Genomic DNA, 19,097 nt, shown 5'->3' on the forward strand with positions numbered 1-19,097 from the left:
TTAAATTTCTGGTACATCCGTCGGCTTCTCGCTTCTCCCAACAACCGGTGCTGCCGCCCGCCATTTCTGTTTCTTTTCAATCTTTTCCCTATCAAAGCCAAGAATTTATAGGTTAATTTAGTTTTTTCAGTCTTTATTCCAGTTAAAAGTGTTATTGTGACTGCTAGAAGCTAAAAAACGCAGTCAAAATGGTAAGTTTAATTACTGCCTTTATGTAACCGAAAAAAACTTACTACATTGTTTTTTAGACGATCGGCAAAAATAATAAAATGATCCAACACATAAATTATCGTGTTCGGGTTACATTGCAAGACTCCAGGACTTTTATTGGTACATTCAAAGCCTTCGACAAGCACATGAACATGATCCTAGGCGACTGTGAAGAGTTCCGTCGAATAAAACCCAAAAACTCCAAAGTAGAAAGGGAGGAAAAAAGAGTACTTGGCTTTGTTCTCTTAAGGGGCGAAAGCATTGTCTCATTGACAGTTGAGGGGCCTCCACCACCTGAAGAAGGTTTACCCAGAGTTCCTATTCCTGGTGCTGCTTCTGGGCCTGGTAATTTACTCTAAATTTTATGTGTAAAGCTTATGAAACATTATGATTTGAATAATTCTTTAGGAATTGGCAGAGCTGCTGGAAGAGGCATGCCTGCAGGTATGGGAGGTGTTCCTGTTGGTCTGCAAGGGCCTGTAAGAGGTGTAGGTGGACCATCACAACAAGTAATGACCCCAGGTGGTAGAGGTATGTGTTTTTAATGTAACATACATGTTTTATCTCTTCAAGTGTTATGTTTTGCTCAATTAGGAGCTCCACCAGTGGGACCACCAAGAATGGGAGGTCCACCACCTGGTATGATTGGTGCTCCTCCACCAGGAATGATGGGTATGCCCCCTAATGCAATGGGAATGGGTAGAGGAGCCCCACCGCCGCCAATGGGAATCCGTGGGCCGCCGCCAGGTATGATGAGAGGGGGACCACCTGGGCCACCCAGACAGTTTTAATTTCCAGGTATAAACTAAGAATTTGGAAATTTGTTTTAAGATTTAAGGTAAATAAGAAACTTCAGATTAAAATGAATTTAAGAGTTTTTTTTTGTAGAAGTTGTGTGCTAAAAAAAAATAAGATTTAATAAAAATTTGTATTAAAAAAAAATATCACAATCTGATTAAGACACTAAAAGTCTTTATCCCAAGGAGAAAAGTCATCCACAACCTCTTCATGTTCCTCATTAAAACTCTCAAAATAGCGCGTGTCTGTTTTTCCATTTAATGAAATTCTTATTGGTGGGTCCAGCTCCTGTTTTCTCAACTTTTCCCAATCTAATTTCGAAAACCAGGGATGCGTCCGAATATCTTCAGCCCCATTTTTCTGACATCCAATTCGATCCACTGACGAGGGTCTACACAGTTTCTTAATTAAGTTCCTAGCTCTGGGCGACACAATAAAGGGAAACGTGACAAAATCGATCCCTTTCAAGATCGCCTGGTACGTTTTCAAATCATTGTGTTGGTCGTTTCTAAAGGGCGAACTTCCCACTAATAGTTCAAATATGAAAATTCCCAACGCCCAGTAATCCACTCCTTTATCGTGTGGAGTTTTTCGGATAAATTCGGGAGCGATATATTCTGCGGTGCCTACGAAACTGTATGATGACTCGTTGGGACGAATTCGTTTAGCGAATCCAAAATCAGTCAATTTCAGGTATCCGGAAGAGGCTACCATTACGTTTTCCGGCTTCAGATCTCTGTAAACTATGTCTTTTGAGTGTAGGTAGCTTAGAGCTTCTAAGATGCATCCTAAAATGATTAAAATTTAATTAGGGCTGTAAAAACAGGGTAAACACCGAACGCAAGCGTAACCATGTCACTGATAATTGTTAAATGAAAAAAGATGTACGCCATTGCTTCTTCATGGAAAATCAGTAATTCTTACAGCTTTTGTAGTCTTGCATAGCAGTCACTCATTATAAATAAATTAAATATCGAATGATGAATCCAAAGTAACTTGTATGTTCTGAAAAAGCAGTAGCGCGTCTGTTTCTGTGGCAATTAATTTTTAAATATTTAATTTGAAAATCTATCAAACATTTTTATGTTTACCTGCATAAAATTTTGCTTCGTCAGTACCAAAACATTTCCGCCTTTGCCGCCTGAGAAGGTTCCATAAATCTCCACCCAAGCAAGGCTCTAGCAGAAAATAAATATATTTCGAATCTCTGAACGTTTTGTATAGTTGAACTATAAAATTACTACTGCACGCCATTTGGAGCTTCTTTTCGTTGTAAACCTGATTTGTTTTAAACTTTATTTGATTGTGCAAAAAATTATATAAACATCAAACCTGTTCAATTTGTGCAGCTCCGCTGATTTCATATTTTTTCATTAATTTCAGCGCAAAAATATCGTCTTTATTCTTCGTGTCTTGGACAAGCTCAACTCTACCAAACCCTCCAACACCTAATGTTCGAATTTTTTTAAGATACTTTAGCTCAACGTTTTCATAACTTTTGACATCCATTGCTTCTTCTAAAAGAAAATCATTCACACACTGAAATACACACTGACTGCTATTACCATCAAAACCTAGTAAAAACTCTTCTAAATCTCCAAAATGTTCCAAAAACTCTCTTCTGGATAGTAACATACATTCCACTCCTGGTGGGTCAGCTAGAATGGTAAACTGACTAGTAGTTTCCTTAGAAAACACATTTTCACCAAAAAAACAGCCTCTGGTTAGCTTATCCAGCCCCCTGTTCCTCTCCCTGCTCAAAATGGTAGCGCTCCCTGATGTTACCATAAGAAAATTCTCCACAGCTTGTCCTTCCTTGATTATTAACGAACGCCCCGCATAAGTCTTTTCTCGAAACAAATCGCACAAGCTGGATAATCGACGTTCTGAAGCTTTTTTTAAACTGGGCACATCTTTCAAGTGATCCACCAAATCTGATCGTTTTTGTGTTTGTAGAGTGGCCACTAAATTTTTATAAGAAGCACAATCTAAAGTCCATACTGAAGCTTTACTGACCGCCCGTACGGTTTGGGCAGCTTTAGCGTCGTGAAGAATGGCCACTTCACCAAAAACCCGAACACCTTCTATTAGTTCCTCTCGTTTGTTGTTTTCTATAATTTCAAATGTGCCATTTTTTGAAACGAACACATTCGAATTTATTTTTCCCTGTTCTAGTAGAGTTTCACCAGGTTCAAGGTCTCTGAGATACATAAGGTCAATTAAGTCTTCCAGGGATGCACCTTCCAAGACATTTCGAAGGAATTCATTACTTGCTAGAGTTTGATAAATTGCAGCCTCATCTCTGTAAATATTGCTCAAGTTTAATTAATTCAAAAGGTTGGTTTGATTAAAACTTACTCTTTGGTTTTGGCAATCACATGATGGCTACTGCCGTTTTGATGAGCGTCTAACAAAGGGCATAACACTCCAGAACGTCTTCGTGGCTTTCCTTTACCCTTTAGGTCGGTTTTGTTTTTGTAGAAGTCTTTTAACGTCATTTTTAATATCTGTAAATTATTCATCTTTAAAATAGTGTGTTAATGTTTGTAACTTTCTAGGGGTAATAATTAAACTAGTGAAAATAAGAATATACAAAGCAAAACAATTACTGGACAACAAGGTAGTTACGACAAAAAGATAATTTATATAGGAAGATAAGGAGATAATAAGGTAAAACAAATTTGTATTAAAAACTCACCTTTGGTAAATATAAATGCGAAAAATTCAAATCATCCCTTTGACCTACTATGAGACTTTACAATGTCGCGTGACTTGAATAAATTATACAGCTACCCCACTTACAGAGAAATCATAAAACAGCATTACAGGGAACTCATCAATAATTAATTAGGATACATTTCCATTTGTGCATCCAGTGGCGTATTCCAAATGACAACATATTTCCATTAACTGGAAAAGACACAAACAATCTAGAAAATATGTACTAACAGGAAACGGTAGTAAGTACTCATATCACAAGCATTAAAAATATACGAAATACTACTTATGTACTTGGACACTTAAAACTTATATTATCTTAAATATTATATTATCACTATAATGTGTAGTTGATTCCTTATCTACCTTTTTTGAATTAGGTACATATACATTTCACAAATTGCACATTCACTTTATATCACTTTTACTGGATTATATAATTCACACTAATCTTGGATACTGTTTTCTCTTGTATTTTTTGTGACTGTACACAGTGGAAAATTTACACCAAAAATATCAGAAAATCCAGATATATCTACTATAAAGTTTTTATCGCAATCATAAATAAAAGGTGTTATCGATAACGAGTACTAATTGTTATTGACTCAAGAGAAAATGATACATTTAGTCTGAAATAATGGTGCCGACACAAAACGCAAGCGAAACGCTCTGTAAACACATTAGCGTTCAACGAAATCGGAGCAACACGTGAACACCTACTAACAAAGAATAACTTCTAAATCAGTGGGGTGGTCATGGAATAAATGGTACAAATCACCCAGCAAAATATCCAGTAGTAAAGCCTAGATTTCAGAATTAATGAATAGTTGATTGCCAGTCGATGGCCCGCCACTGTCCCACACTTAGGTCATGAGGCACTTGATCCTCAATATTTAATTGTTCCTAAATTATTTACAAAACAATGAAGTCACGCAAATAAACACTTTCTTTTGATTGGCACATTTTTTCAAGTATAGCCACTTTATTTACTAGGTAATTTTTGCTAAGAAGCCAGAAAAGGAGATCATAAATATAATTAAAAAATAAATTTAACATCATAGTGGTTTGTTCCTTGTTTTAAAGATTATAAGACATAAAATATGTTTTTCTAATTTTGGCATATAAAGTGACACTTTTCAAAACTGATTAGAGTGACAAAACGTTTTACTTTTCGTAACTAGTTACGAAAAGTATCACTTTATGTAACTAGTTATGAAAAGTTCATTTCATCACTCCCTGTTTTTATGCATTTCCGTAGAAACATATGGGCGACATCCATCATAACATGTCGTTGTCACAGTTTATACAAGGTGCTATGAAAGTGAATATTTGTGTTAAATCACTTTAAAAGATGGTTTTCACAGCTTTTTGGTCAAAATTAGAAAAAATTATGTATGCACCACGTTTCGAAAATGTCTTATTGTGTAACTCATTCACATTGTAGGACCTCGCTGCGCTCGCCCTACAAACATTCATTCCTTACACAAAATCGATCTTTTCGTAACTGGTTACATAAATAGCTATTTTATACTCCAGACAGATTTGTACTGGTATATTGAAATTAAAAGCATTCACAGGATTCTAGCTAAAGTAAAACCCAAATTCTTAGACTAAATTTTATTACACTCCAAAAGTAATTCAACTTTATTAAAGATAAAGTTGTTCAGAAACATCCCAAATATTCAAATCCTTTAGGACTGGAATACGTTTGTTAACATTAACACCCTTTCCCAACTCATGATATTCCTTCCAACACTTTGTTTGGTCCACACAAACACATTGTATAGTCTTATTTTCATATGTACTCTCACTTAACAGTTTAGCACCATTATTTTTCTTTACAGACTTGTCAGTAATGGTGCTCAAGTCACTGATATCGGGAGTCATTAGCAGTCCCAAACTAGGGTAAATTATGAAGGCAAATATCATAAGAACTACAAAATCAATTATTACTCATTGTTATCAGTTACACTAACTTGTTAACCAACCAGTTAAAATATAGATAGGGATTGACACTGCCCAGTAACGTTGAGGCAAAAAATTAATACCAATCATTTCAAAGTAGTTTTCTGGAATTATTGCCCAGATTAAATACAGTAGAAAAAACACTTTGAAACATAAGAACATGGCAAATCCATATACTGCCCTAGAAGATGATGGAGCAGGGGTATGTTCACCCATCCTGATTATCTTAATAATGATCATAAGTTTCACTAACAGGGGGGCCCATAACCTGAACAGTCTCTAAAATTAAATCAACTTTTTCAAAAAAATTATTTAGGGCTACCCTGAGCTGCCTAGCTAACCGGGCAGTAAACGTCCTGTAACAATTACTAAATTAATTTTAATCACAAGACAAAATGGTAAAAGTTACACTTTCAATAGTTGATCATGTAATGTGAGGGTTTTAGTTACTCCACTTCTTTTTGGCTCTGCATCCACTCTAAGAACATCATACACTATTTGGGCTATTCTAGGGGTGGCTAGGGGCAAAGTTACATCTCTGTAGATGTGTGGTCAAGAATAATAATTGGATTTTTTTTTAAATATTGCTTTTAACTAAAGGATACACTTTCAAATCATGTTTCTCATCCATGTCACTCTGTTAGGGAGTTTAGAATGACTGTGAATTTCTTTGTTTTACTCGTGTTAACAAACCTTAATTCAAATAACAATTTCTATTATCTCTTTAAACAAATATTAGTTAAAAACTACACCTTAACAGTTTTAAAAATAAGTGCTTTTTATTTGTTAGGTTATGTTACTCACTGTTTAAGTTGTTTGACAGATGTAAAATGTACCATGTGACAAAACTGTTTATATTAAGCGCATTGGCACGTGGTACTAGTCAAATCTGTCTTTTGCCATCAAATGTCAATCTGGCCCTTGTGTTTAGTGTTTACGTTTCTGTGTGTGTCATTTCCGATTTCTATTTTCCAAAACAAGTCCTTTTAATGTTTTCCTTTTTAAGTTTAACCAGTTTATCAAACAGTTATTATACTAATTAGTTATAAATTATTTGAGATAAGATACACCCTCTAGTTAGTGTCAATTGTCAGGGACAACAAAACAACACCCAAATGATTACCAAATATGTTACTAAGCTAAAGTGAAAAACATCAGGAATTAAAATTGAAAAAGATGGGGACCCATGAAGCTAAATACGGTATTTTCGTTCGCAACGACATGGTAGGCGAATCCAGTAAAGGCCAGCCCAGAACAGTATTGCTGGGACACATTTGCATGATTGAAGGTGTCTTGAAAAATGGAGTGTTAATTGTTCGGCTGTTAAAGGATAATGAAACTTGGGAATCACAAACTTTTACTACCAAAGCTGAGGAGAGTGTTTTACAAATACCACCTAAACTGTGGCAGTATATTGCTTCCATTGTTTCCCCTCAGGAGAGAGTAAAGTTTGCTCGCAATAAGAAATTATGTGATAGACTCAGCTTAGTTTGTGTTGACATGGTTGTGGGCTATTCAGATTTGCATGATGTTAAATTAGGCAGGGTGAGATACAAAGGCCACATCAAAGGACAAGGTTGGGGATTTGGATTAGAACTACATGTAAGTTTGTTTCTGAAGTAATTATTATTTAATATAATGTTAACCATATGTAAATTGAATAACAAAACTTTCTTTTTACATCAGTACTACATTTTGTTACAATTGCACATCAACAAATGACTCATTCATCCTTCAGGGTTGATTGAAATTTACAGTTGAATGATTTTAAATTTGAACCTTACTTCCATCAAATTTGCAAGTTGTACCAATATTTACAGGAGAAAAAACCTAACAATAAATGTAATGGTTCTATTGGGGTCATCCAATACTTTCAATGTCTCCCTGGCAAAGGCTTATTCACCACCATTGAAAAAATTGTTCCCACTTTTCCTGACACTTCAGAACCTACAACAGTTTCTGTAACTTCAGAATTGGATCAATTTTTGAAAAAGAATCTGACAAACCTTTGTTCAAGTAGTAATGGTATCAGTGGTATGTGGTTTGTTTTTAATAGCTCTTTGTTGGTTTTAAATAGTGGCATTGTAGATAACCCACCTAGAGAGGAAATTGTTACTAAATATGGTGAGTATCCTAAGAAATTGACCACAGCAAGCAAGAACACTCCTCTCAATCACAACTTGAGAAATTCACTCTCCTTGCAAAATATAATAGACATTGATGAAAGTAGCATTAATACAAATAATGATTTTGATCAAAACACCATAATTCAGCCAGATAGGAGTCAATTAATGAAAGTGGAAAAACTAAAGGTGAGCCAATGTCAATGCATAACTTTGTGTTTTAATTACTATTTTATCTGAATTACAGAATAAGTCAGAAATTGACTTGCATGATCTCATTGGCAACTCAAAGAACTTGAACACTGATTCAACCAATCTGAGGAAAAACTTGGATAAAAATGATAATATCAAAGAAAAATACAGTCCATTACTGAATAGATACAGCACTATGAGGTATCGAAAGTTATTTTAAAATTATTTATTTCACTTACAATATCAATTACATTATAGTTCTAATAGCACATTAAACAGGAGTCCAAGAATTAAAAGTAGTAACCCAATTATGCATTTTATGGATAGTACATCAGCTTCAAGGAATAAGAGCAAGTTTTATGCTGAGGAGTATGTCCAAAATGGGTTTGACAAGCCTCCAATGAAGAAGGTGGAAAATGGTAAAAGTAAGTGTTTTATTTTTGTTATATTGTTTTAGCAGTTGCCAAACTTGTATTAAGAAAAAACTGTCCAATACAATAAAAAAAATAGCTTCTTTAAATTACATTGAAAGTGTGTAATACATTTTTTTTGGATTATTGCGCCTTAAAACATTTATCTATTTTTTAGAGGGTATTCCAGTTAGTATTTTTAGCCATACACAGTCATCTACTTGCCAAAACAACAAACAAAAACACAACAGTAGTTTACAAACCAATATGTATAAAAAATAATGCGTCATTCTAACCTAAAATACTAATATCTGGTACTGTCCCGTCAGTAGCGTAACTGCACATAATTTTATCCAGTTTTCAGAGTATTTTTTTGCTAAAAATATGGCTACTTTTATAATACGCCACTGCCGTATGTTATTAAAATATACACAAGTTCCAAAAATAACCGCAAACTAACACTTTGGCTGAACTGGCCTATTATTGGCCAAATAGCCGCGCCACTTTTTTTTTAGACTGACGCTATATTTAGTACGGCCTAGTCGGGGTTCAGTTGGATGACGGATTTCTTCTCGGTCGCTAATTTTTGATTTAGCAACAAAATTAGTGAATTGATTTCTTAGTGATGGTTATTCCAGTGCTTAAGACCAACTACGACCTAATCTGCTGCGTTATGAACAAACGGTTGAAAAGTGCGTCAAGTGGCTAGTTTAAGTTCATTACTTGCATGTTTGTTGAGTCATGCAATCATCAAGTTGTTTAATTAAAATTCTGCGAGTTAATTAAGATTGTAATGTCCGTGACCAGGCGTAAAAGACATGGATTGTCTTTAAATTTGCGCTCGTTTAAAAATTCCAGTGACATGCGCCCCAAAAATTACCCTTCTGGAGAAGACGTAGTGTATGCTAACACCAGGGCGCGGGATTATTACGACTCTGACTATAATCCATTGCCGTTATCCGTTATTGAACTGAACGAAGCTAATCGGGAAAAAAATAAAAAAGGTTATTTCTTAACGTTAACTGGGTTTTAATATTTAATTTAAAAACAGTTTGTAGGGCTAGTTTAATTCAATAACTAATGGGTTTTTTCCAATATGATAACAAAACTAATTTACAGAACTAGTCGATCAGCATGTACCTTTTAAAGAAAACCATCACCATCATCATCAACCAACCAAACCGACGGCTACGTTCTATATTATTGAGAAATCAAAATATACCGAACCCTTACCAGGCACCACCAACGATTTGGTTTGTGAAAGTTTGGTGGAGGTGGAAACTGACGTCACTGAACAGCCATTATATGGTAAGTGGGTGTTTATTGTAGTGGAACTTTTACTGTTCAGATCGTAAAATTTGATTTGGGTTTCTGATGATTTATAAACCAGCAATGTGATTTGTTTGGTTGAAATGCAACGGTGTATGCCGATACGTTAGTTTTTGTGTTTGACACCGTTTACATAGCTAACTTCATTAAATTGTCGAAGTTACAAAGACGTCCAAAATGTCAATAAAATTTACCATTTAAAAGGAAATAAAAACCAAAGAGATTTTCTGTTTGCAGCATCGAACTCAGCTTGAAAAAATACCCCAGCAAGGACTTTTAAATTTTTAAATTTTTTAATGGTTTTGGGGTTTCCATGTAAATTAGGCCACCCTGTTTAATCAAACCAGCTCAAAGAAGTCAATCAAAAAGGAAAAGGTTACTGTACTTACTCCAAATATACAAGGTTTTTTTTAATACCATATTTGCTATATTTCATCTTTACAGGCTAGAATTTTACAACAAACTGGTAAGAGGTACTAAATAATTGTATAGCCAAAAGCAACCTTCAAACTTGGTAAATCAACCTGTAAAACACGATTTGGACCCATTATTTTAACTTTAACGTTTTTAATTCTGAAAACTTGATAGTGCTTCTTCACTGATGTATACCCTGATTATTATAACTTTAGTTGCACGTCATAACACAGCTGATTCTATTGCCAACCGAACTTACTGGACATTAACATTGCATAGATACGGAAATTTAAATAACGCGCTTTAAAATATGTTGGCAATAGTGCGAAATGTTGTCGTCTGTTTTTTCGATTTCCTTGGTAGAGCTCGAATCAGCTAAGAAAAGGCCACAGGCGTCATCAAACGATGATGTCACGATCTCTGTACGTCTCGCTTTAAATATTGCTGCTCTCGTTACTTTCCAAGTTGTTGCAGCCAGTCAGTGGCGTGCTATTATTTTATCAGTAAAATGAAACATTTTCGTCGTTTTTAATAAAGAAAATAAAAGACAACAAGTTTTTCAAAGGAATGGAAACTCCTTCTGCTTCTTTCTTCATAAATTGTAAGACGTTACTGACGATTTCACGGCCTTGGCTGTATATGATAACACCTTTCTTTCCAACCTTTTTGAAAGACATTTTGACAAAATAACGTTTTTTATTCATAACACTATGTGAACTTCAACTGCGACCATCAACAATACAACCAAAACACCAGACTAAAACGGAACCTAACCTAACCCCCTAAGTCTCCCTGTCCGCCACTACATTTTTTTAAACTTGGCAACACCGTTTAGAGTGCCGGCTAGTAAAAGCATATAAAAAGGTCCAAATGTCCCTGGCCGCTGCCGCATCTGTTTTAATTGTGTCCAAGTAAAAACCGTACTACGTTGCCAAGTGGCTTTTTGACCGCTTAACAATATATTTTCGGGAATATTTTAATAGGACGCCTCTGATTATATCTAATGCGACGGCAACTGTAGAAGGAGAAAGAAATAGTTTTAAAAACTGCGTCATTGATGATGCGGTGGCCTTTTCTCATCTGATTCGAGCTCTACCGAGCTATTCCGATCACCGATTATCTCACCCGATTGTTATACGTCTCAAAGTGTCAAAGTTTGACGTAAATATCAGCGATTTTGAAATTTGTTGTGACTTGATCCTATTTTACGTTACTGTGGTCATTAAACGGTTTACTTGTGGACAAACAACATTACAACAACGTGCCACGTAGCTGTCTGTTATGCCAAAACCGTCAAATACTAACTCCAAACAACTTTATTCTATTAGATTTATGGGCGAAGCTTACGTCTATAGTTTGATCTAAAAATGTGTCTGCAGTACTAAAAGCCTAGTACTTAGCTTATTCAATCAATAAAAAAAATTGAATTGTTAAGCCCCTAACTGAAAATCTACGCAAACAAACATATCTCCATTATTACTCAAAGTTTTTACACAAATGCAGAGTAAAACACATCAAATCTCAAAACCCTCAACTCAGGGTCTCCTAAACAGGCTTAAACTAGCTTCCCTCACTCCCAATACCCCAAAAGTTTTATTAAAACAGTAAAAACCACTCGGACTTATACTTTACTTTCTGTAAATGCAATTCAAAATGTAAACAAACACGGTTCTGACATTAGATGTCACATTTGAAAGTAAAATCATATTCTTCAATTTCGGTTCGTTTTTTATAACATTGACAACGCCGCCCATTTTCACATTGATGACGTGCAACTAAAGTTATAATCAGAGATGTAAAATTTCCGGAAAATTAAATTTATGGAAATTTTTCCAGAAAATGTTCGGTAATTTTCCGGAAAAATTGGAAAATCTGAAAATTCAAAAATAATTAGTTTTTTACATTTTTGTACTATTAACCTGAAGGTATTCAGGCAGTTGAGGTTCATTTTGAAAATAAAAAAATGTTCACTTGAAATTTCTTGACAAAACTTTAGACCTCTAACCTGAAACGTTCTTGAGATATTGAGCAAAAAACGAGAGTTAACTTTGACGCCCTCTAGCGGCTAAACGGGACAATTTAGTCGTGTCCGCTCAACGTCACGTGATAGCCCCGTTCATTAGCTTTCTTTTGTTATACGGTGGTTCTATACAGGATGTTTTAAATAAGCGAGTTATGGACGATTTTCTGGAAAAGTGCACCAAAATTTCGCTCAAATTGGGAATTTCTGCTTTCGGCGAGAGTGGTCAGGTAATTGTACAACAATCCAATATCGATTCAAATAAAGTTTAATGTACTTTTATTTAATCATTTAGATGTCTTAAATTATCTCATTAGAACGCATGATAAGTTTGACAATAACAATGTCAAGATTAACAGTGGTTTTCCCTATCATGGAAAATTTTCATTTAAACATGAAATAATTTTCCGGTAAATTTCCAAAAATGGAAATTTTCCGCCTCGAAAATTACCGCTTTTACATCTCTGGTTATAATAATCAGGGTATAGAACTATTTTATAAACAACTTTTCATTGGTTCTAAAATGACACGTGGAAACAACACTGTTTAATTTTGTAGGCGTCATTCGATGGATGGGTTACGATGCCGAAAATAAGTTCACTTTAGTGGGCATTGAGCTGGAAGACGACCTGCCTCCTGATCTGCCCTTAACCTTAACCGATGGTACTCATAATGGGGAACGGTACTTCACTTGTTTCAACGATCGAGCTTTCTTTGTGCCATTGGAACGGTGCCGCAAAGACCCCCGTTTTCAGGTACCGGGTACTCCAGTGCATCAAATGGCTCCCAGTGAAGTGGTCAGTATTTACACTGAATCTGGAAAAATGTTGATATGACATTGAAATTATAATTCAGAACGAGTGTTCGGTGATACCTGGTGCAGTGGCTCCATTATGTATGCCTACCGAAGAAGACGTTCAAGCAGTTTGTGGCAAATACCGCGGCATTCAGGGACACCATAATTCCTGTTATCTGGACGTGACCTTATTTTCTATGTTCACCTACACCGCTGTTTTCGACACTCTGTTATTCCGGCCGAAGAATCAAAACGATATCGCTGACTACGATGAAGTAAGTTGAACTCCAATTTTTGCTTTTAGTTTCTACGTTTACGACTACAGGTGCAACGGGTGTTGAGAGAAGAAATCGTCAATCCTCTGAGGAAAAACTTGTACGTGAATGCCGATAACGTCATGAAGTTACGTCGACTGCTCGATCGTCTAAGTTCAGTGTCGGGCTTGACCAGCGAGGAAAAAGATCCAGAGGAATTTCTGAACTCATTGCTCGCGCAAATCTTGAAGGCGGAACCCTTTTTGAATCTGAACTCGGGGCAAACGGCATTCCACTATCAGTTGTTCGTGGAAAAAAATGCAGAACTGACGTTACCGACCGTCCAACAGCTGTTTGAGCAAAGTTTTCTGACTAGCGACATCAAGCTAACTGAGGTGCCCTCTTGCCTGATTCTTCAGATGCCACGGTTCGGGAAAAATTACAAGATGTATCCGAGGATATTGCCGTCTCAGTTGTTGGATGTTACAGATGTCATAGAAGGATGTAAGTTATTCTTTTAATTCATTTTCATAAGCAAATATTGCAAGTGAAAAATCTATTAAACCTGTTGGTGTCTGATGTTGTTTAAATTAAATTGTTTTGATGTTTATAATCAATACTATAGCAAAGTTAAACTGGAAGTTTAACTCGTCTTTCTTCGTCACTTCTTTTTTTGCACACCCTGTATGATTTAAACAAAATTTACGTACTGTTCTCGCGGATTGCAGTGTTGCCAACCGTTTCACGTTCTTCGCCGCCACCGGCTATTCAATATTCCGCTACATTTGCCAAAACTCCGCTACAACCAAAAAAAAAGTAGCCTAAGCGCGATTAAATGGTATTTTATTTGAGAATTAGTTTTATTTGTTCAGCTTAACTTCAGGACGTAGTTTAAATAGTAAAATTTTTTGGTAAAACTGCAGATTTACGTTTAACTGTATACATACCACTGCTTTATTTTTACTGTCTGAATATATTTAAATTTCCGCTACTTAAGCTACAATATGTTAATTCCGCCGCTACGCCGCTACATAGATCGAAAATCCGCTACAGTAGCGGAATTCCGCTACGGTTGGCAACACTGGCGGATTGAGTTTACCCGTGCGTCATCCCCCTGTGATTTAGAAGTAGACATGCATTATTGACTTCATCCTTGTCTATTGTTCACTTTCAGAAAGGGTAAATATCTAAGTGAATGTATTCCAAAAAAACCTTTACTGATTAGCGCTTCTATTTCAGTCATTGTCAGTAGGCATTTACGAAAATTATACCTGCTAATTCCACCGTTTACCACAATCGGTGTAACTTTTAAGGATCTGGTTCATTACGGTTGAATGAATTTTAGAACGCGATTGGTAATCCTATGTCTTTGAGATCTGGCATCCAGATGTTCATTGTTGAAATGTTTTATAATATCGGCATACTCTCCCTCCATCTCGCAAACAGAACATATTCCAATATCCATTTTAATTTAACAGGTCACTCTCCTAAGCTTGCTAAACTGTGGAACAAACCGCCAAACCGTCAACCATAAACTAATTTTTGAGGTTATGATTCTAAATTTTAAGGGAAAACCTGTCAAAAGTCACTTTTTTCTTAATTTACCGACGGAACTTCTCGATCCATAAATCATAAACCGGGTACATATATTCGGTATATAGGTAAAATTTCAGAACGGCAATGGTAGTTACCAAAAACAATTTTCGAACGCTCTAGGTTAAACGGGTATCTACCGGTAGAATATTCGTAAATGCCTAGTTTGACCACCATCGAAATTTATTTGATTTGTTTACTATTAATTCTTTTCCGTTTCTTTGTGTTGTTAATCATTTATAAAGTTTTCTATTTACCGCACCACCACAGTTCTTTTAAGAGCTATTGTTTCTACGCTTTTAACATTCTGTAAGTACTTTCATAATATTATTATTAATATTTTTATTTTTTTTATGTCGGCTTTTATGTCTAACCAAAATTGGCACAATTACTAACCTGTTTTGAAAAAAAAGTGGGAGTGTCTATTATGGTTTTTCCTAAATTCGGAATAACTTACTATTACAGTATTTTTTTAGAAAATGCCTGGAAAAATTCTCCACAGATAAGTCCAGCAGTTAATTCTTAACCTTTGTGAATATTTTGAATTCGAAAAAACCAATGGAAGACCTTTAGAACCTTTATCATCTGTTCAGGAAGAAAATAAGAAATTTTAAGACCTTACTATATTCTTACTGATGTATTTTTTTTGATACTAGAAGGTTGTAGCTGCTTTGAAAATTTCCCGCAAAACTGTTTATTCGATTCGGAAAAAACAAGCAAGTAATCTTATGATTTTCTCACCTAGAAAACGTAAATCGAGATGTTATCGACGGGCCAAGACCACTGATTTATCTGAAAGCATTAAAATGGATGTTCGAAATACATTATATGATATGTACAACGATAGTATGTTAATAATAGTAAAATATATCTACTTTTGTAAGAAACATCTATTAACATTTCATTGTTTCCAAAGACTGAGATTTTTGGGTTGCATTATAGATTTTTCATAAAAATTTCTTGAAACATATTAATAATAAAGTCATAGAAAAATAAAATAAGCATCTAAAATGTTTTGCAGCGAGTTTAAAATAAAATAAGTGGATTGCAACCTGAAAATGAGATATGAGATACTACAGCATCACTCAGAATGTCTTATTGAATTTTTAATTTGTTGTATTTATTTTAGAGAAACATGTAACCATCCAGAACCTAAATCAAGAGCTTAAAGTTAAAAATATACTACATATTGATGATACATCTCTGCGAATTTTGGTAAATAAATTAGGTTTCAAATTTAGACGGAATTCTATGATCCAAACGGAGACTTCTCATAAATTAAAAATGTTATTTCGGTCAAGATATTTTTGATTTGCTTTGGTATAAGGTTGTTTTAGTGCAAATTTGCAGCCAAAGATCTCTACTTTCTGACTGACAATACATGCAAAATTTTAAACGTGACGAAGCTTTAGACACGCCTTTTTCTATAATATGAACACAACAGGTTTGTTGACGAAAACTTGATTTGATTCATATGATTATAAATGACGTAGCCTTCGTGACGCACGGGTAAACTCACTCCACGAGAACAGTACTAAAATAAGAGTAACGTTAGGCTTTTAATTAATTATAGCACCACGACAATGTATCGTGTGTGGTAAACTGGCTAACTGGGAATGCAAGGAATGTTTTGCGGAATGCCCGTCTTCGGCCGGATTAGAAAGTACGGCGTACTGTTTGGACTGTTTGAGAACCGCTCACAAGCACGAGAAACGACAGCGGCACAAACCGCGAGAATTGAGCGTAAACGAAGACTTTTTGGCGGTGCAAGAGCACTACAAGCCGTCCAGGTTATTCATGGAGCTGTTTGCTGTGATTTGTATAGAAACTTCCCATTATGTTGCTTTCGTGAAGTGCGGCGTGGGTCATGAGGCGCCCTGGTGTTTTTTTGATTCCATGGCCGACAGGAAAGGTTCTTAATTGAGTTTATAGGTTCCCAAATACAAGCTGAATGCGTGGATAATTTTAGGTGAACGCGACGGGTACAATATTCCAGAAATGGTGGCCTGTCCAGATATTTCGCGTTGGTTGTCTGATGAATCTGCGTGCAGGTAAGTGTCAAATTAAATTATAAAAAGAACAGTAAATCTGTCATTATTGAATTTTATCTAGGAGACTTCATGAAGAATTCCCCGTAGACAGGCACCTGCCTGAACACGCAAGGAGACTGTTATGCGATGCATACATTTGTATGTATCAAAGTTCTGACGTCATGATGTACAGATAAGCTTTGTTATTTAGCGTTAGGGGGCGTTGTCGAAAGGCCCTCCCTCTTCCATTTTAACCGTTCTAACTATATGAATTCACCTGAGAGAGGGTTTCAGATAGGTCATGACTGATTATTGTTACCTACATTAGCGCGTAAATAGCTTCAGGGTTGAATGTTTGCTTTGGTACAACATAGAGAATTTTTCAGTTAGTTTTTACAGGGTTTTCGATTGGAAATCGCCCGTTTACTACACGGCAGTTTTTGGCCAAAATTTACGGAAAATGTTTTACTTTAATGATTTGTTACACTTTATTCAGAAAAAGAATCCATTACCGCTGGATATTGATGAAGAAAAGAATATGTTACTCTTGTAATCAAAATGAGATCTGTCATCTGTAAACATTATCGTATATCAGACGATAATGTTTACAGAACTATAAAAATTTACCGGTAATTGCTTTAAAGTAGTTTTTACCGCAACGTTTCTTAATTAGTACGTTTCCATGCAATTGAAGGCGTTTTTATAACGATCTCAAAATTGAAATTTGTTACGAGTTTCCATGCTAATTTTCAAATCGTTCTCAATTCCGTTTTGAAACTAGATTGAGCTTTTGACAAAACGCAGAAACGATTGAGATGTGTCATTTGACTTCTTTCTTCATATTCGTCAAGAGTGTCCACCCCACAAACTGGATGATGGTCTGGCACTCAATATTTCATCAAAAATGGCAAAATAGCGACACTCTGAACGGACTTCTCCACTTGTCCCATTTTTACGCTTCACTTTATAATACATGCACTTCAAAGCTTTCCATTTATTTTTAATTTTCAAAACGTTCTTAGTAGTTACACCTTTCTTTACTAATTCCTCGTAAACCAATTGGTAAATTTCTCAATTTTTATATTTCTTGGTATCAAAATACGGATTGATATTTTGTGTTTGGAAAATTTCCAGTAGAAATTTTACTTCTTTGTCCAGCCAAACATTTCTGGTAGCCATGATAAGGTAAAATGTAATTATTGCTTACTTTATTAGTAACAACAATTAATGAAATTAGAAACAATTCAAATGATAAAATGAAAAATTTTTGATTATGTGTTCTCTAACTTAAAGAAGTGAAAAATGACATTTACACGTTGACAATACACAATTGTGACGTATTTTCTCGGTTTCAAAATCGTTTTCATTTTTAAGGTGTTTCCATGCTATTTCAATCCCGATACGATCCCAAAAATCGGCGAATCGATCTTGAAGTGAAATAAGATTGACACCGAATTGAGACGTTTTGAGAACGTTTTTAATTTGCATGGAAACGTAGTAAATGAAACTAGTAGTACTAGTACGTTCTAAACTTAATAGCAAAATTAATCTAGAATGTAAACAAAGCTATAGTTTCCCTTTGACATCACAATAAAAAGTGTGTATAATCTATTAAAGTCCAAATGTATGATCATTATGACAAAAAACTTCTTATTAGTACAAACGGTTAATCAATTTGTGAAACTTTTAATAGCCAATCGTTTTTCCTTAAAATGAATTTATATTATATTACTAGCAACGTTTCCAACTTTTAAAAGGGTTTCTCAAATTTTAATAACTCAAAATATCAGCCCCACTGACCTGCGTAGAAAGTACATCAACAGAAACTTAAAATGTGATTTATTTGTTTATATATTAATATTATAATGTATTTAGTTGTACAATATTTACTATAAAGACTTGTTAATGTTCTTGTAGATTTATTTCTGAATTTATCATTTATATAACATAAATTGGTGTTATTTTAGAAATTTGTTAACTATTATGGATATATATATAACGCACTTGCAGCTTGTAATATTATTTTGTTTCCAGACAAGTTGTAAATAACTTTGCGTTATAATTGCACTTTGTAAGATAATACCGTAAATGCGGCTATATAAACAACGTTAATAACGTAAGAGCTCATCCTTTTTAATAAACAATGAATTGGTAAAAGAAAAAAGTTATAATAAAACATCCTTACTCACCACAATTTATTTGACTTATTTTCCCATTGCAGTCAACACGATTGAATTTAGACCTT

At 34.9% G+C, this 19,097-nt stretch overlaps 5 protein-coding genes across 9 annotated transcripts; 2 read left to right on the forward strand and 3 right to left on the reverse strand.

Moving 5' to 3' along the window:
• The first annotated feature begins 29 nt into the window (after positions 1 to 29).
• Positions 30 to 1,077, forward strand: SmB (small ribonucleoprotein particle protein SmB). Its single transcript, XM_081984926.1, has 4 exons — positions 30 to 191; positions 249 to 555; positions 619 to 741; positions 805 to 1,077. The coding sequence occupies exons 1-4, from the start codon at positions 189 to 191 to the stop codon at positions 999 to 1,001; spliced, it is 630 nt and encodes a 209-aa protein (XP_081841052.1). The 5' UTR covers positions 30 to 188; the 3' UTR covers positions 1,002 to 1,077.
• Positions 1,078 to 1,124: 47 nt separating this feature from the next.
• Positions 1,125 to 5,195, reverse strand: LOC145732568 (cGMP-dependent protein kinase, isozyme 1-like). 5 transcript variants are annotated; one of them, XM_081984920.1, is made up of 7 exons: positions 4,093 to 5,174; positions 3,811 to 3,918; positions 3,367 to 3,515; positions 2,574 to 3,310; positions 2,341 to 2,525; positions 2,100 to 2,286; positions 1,125 to 1,796 (listed from the first exon to the last, which is right to left on the reverse strand). In XM_081984920.1, the coding sequence occupies exons 2-7, from the start codon at positions 3,829 to 3,831 to the stop codon at positions 1,174 to 1,176; spliced, it is 1,902 nt and encodes a 633-aa protein (XP_081841046.1). In that variant the 5' UTR covers positions 3,832 to 3,918; positions 4,093 to 5,174; the 3' UTR covers positions 1,125 to 1,173. The 5 variants fall into 5 exon arrangements, with proteins under 5 accessions (XP_081841046.1, XP_081841042.1, XP_081841044.1 ...); XM_081984916.1 differs by having other exon boundaries at positions 2,341 to 3,310; positions 4,093 to 5,195; XM_081984918.1 differs by having other exon boundaries at positions 2,341 to 3,310; positions 3,707 to 3,918; positions 4,093 to 5,187.
• Positions 5,196 to 5,328: 133 nt separating this feature from the next.
• On the reverse strand, positions 5,329 to 5,907 carry PIG-P (phosphatidylinositol glycan anchor biosynthesis class P). Its single transcript, XM_081984927.1, has 2 exons — positions 5,715 to 5,907; positions 5,329 to 5,660 (listed from the first exon to the last, which is right to left on the reverse strand). The coding sequence occupies exons 1-2, from the start codon at positions 5,905 to 5,907 to the stop codon at positions 5,374 to 5,376; spliced, it is 480 nt and encodes a 159-aa protein (XP_081841053.1). The 3' UTR covers positions 5,329 to 5,373.
• Positions 5,906 to 6,462, reverse strand: Tcs6 (Threonyl-carbamoyl synthesis 6). The gene is made up of 3 exons (XM_081984928.1): positions 6,297 to 6,462; positions 6,101 to 6,229; positions 5,906 to 6,047 (listed from the first exon to the last, which is right to left on the reverse strand). Exons 1-3 carry the CDS (start codon positions 6,320 to 6,322, stop codon positions 5,918 to 5,920), a joined length of 285 nt encoding a protein of 94 aa, XP_081841054.1. The 5' UTR covers positions 6,323 to 6,462; the 3' UTR covers positions 5,906 to 5,917.
• Positions 6,463 to 6,629: 167 nt separating this feature from the next.
• On the forward strand, positions 6,630 to 19,046 carry CYLD (ubiquitin carboxyl-terminal hydrolase CYLD). The gene is made up of 11 exons (XM_081984911.1): positions 6,630 to 7,293; positions 7,512 to 8,003; positions 8,062 to 8,207; positions 8,265 to 8,431; positions 9,536 to 9,724; positions 12,738 to 12,976; positions 13,035 to 13,250; positions 13,301 to 13,733; positions 16,396 to 16,734; positions 16,792 to 16,873; positions 16,935 to 19,046. The coding sequence occupies exons 1-11, from the start codon at positions 6,868 to 6,870 to the stop codon at positions 17,047 to 17,049; spliced, it is 2,844 nt and encodes a 947-aa protein (XP_081841037.1). The 5' UTR covers positions 6,630 to 6,867; the 3' UTR covers positions 17,050 to 19,046.
• The last annotated feature ends 51 nt before the right edge of the window (positions 19,047 to 19,097 follow it).

The sequence above is a fragment of the Ips typographus genome, linkage group LG8 (assembly GCF_016097725.1).
Source record: "Ips typographus isolate SLU linkage group LG8, UJ_Ityp_2.0, whole genome shotgun sequence".
Classification (NCBI taxonomy): Eukaryota; Metazoa; Arthropoda; class Insecta; order Coleoptera; family Curculionidae; genus Ips; species Ips typographus.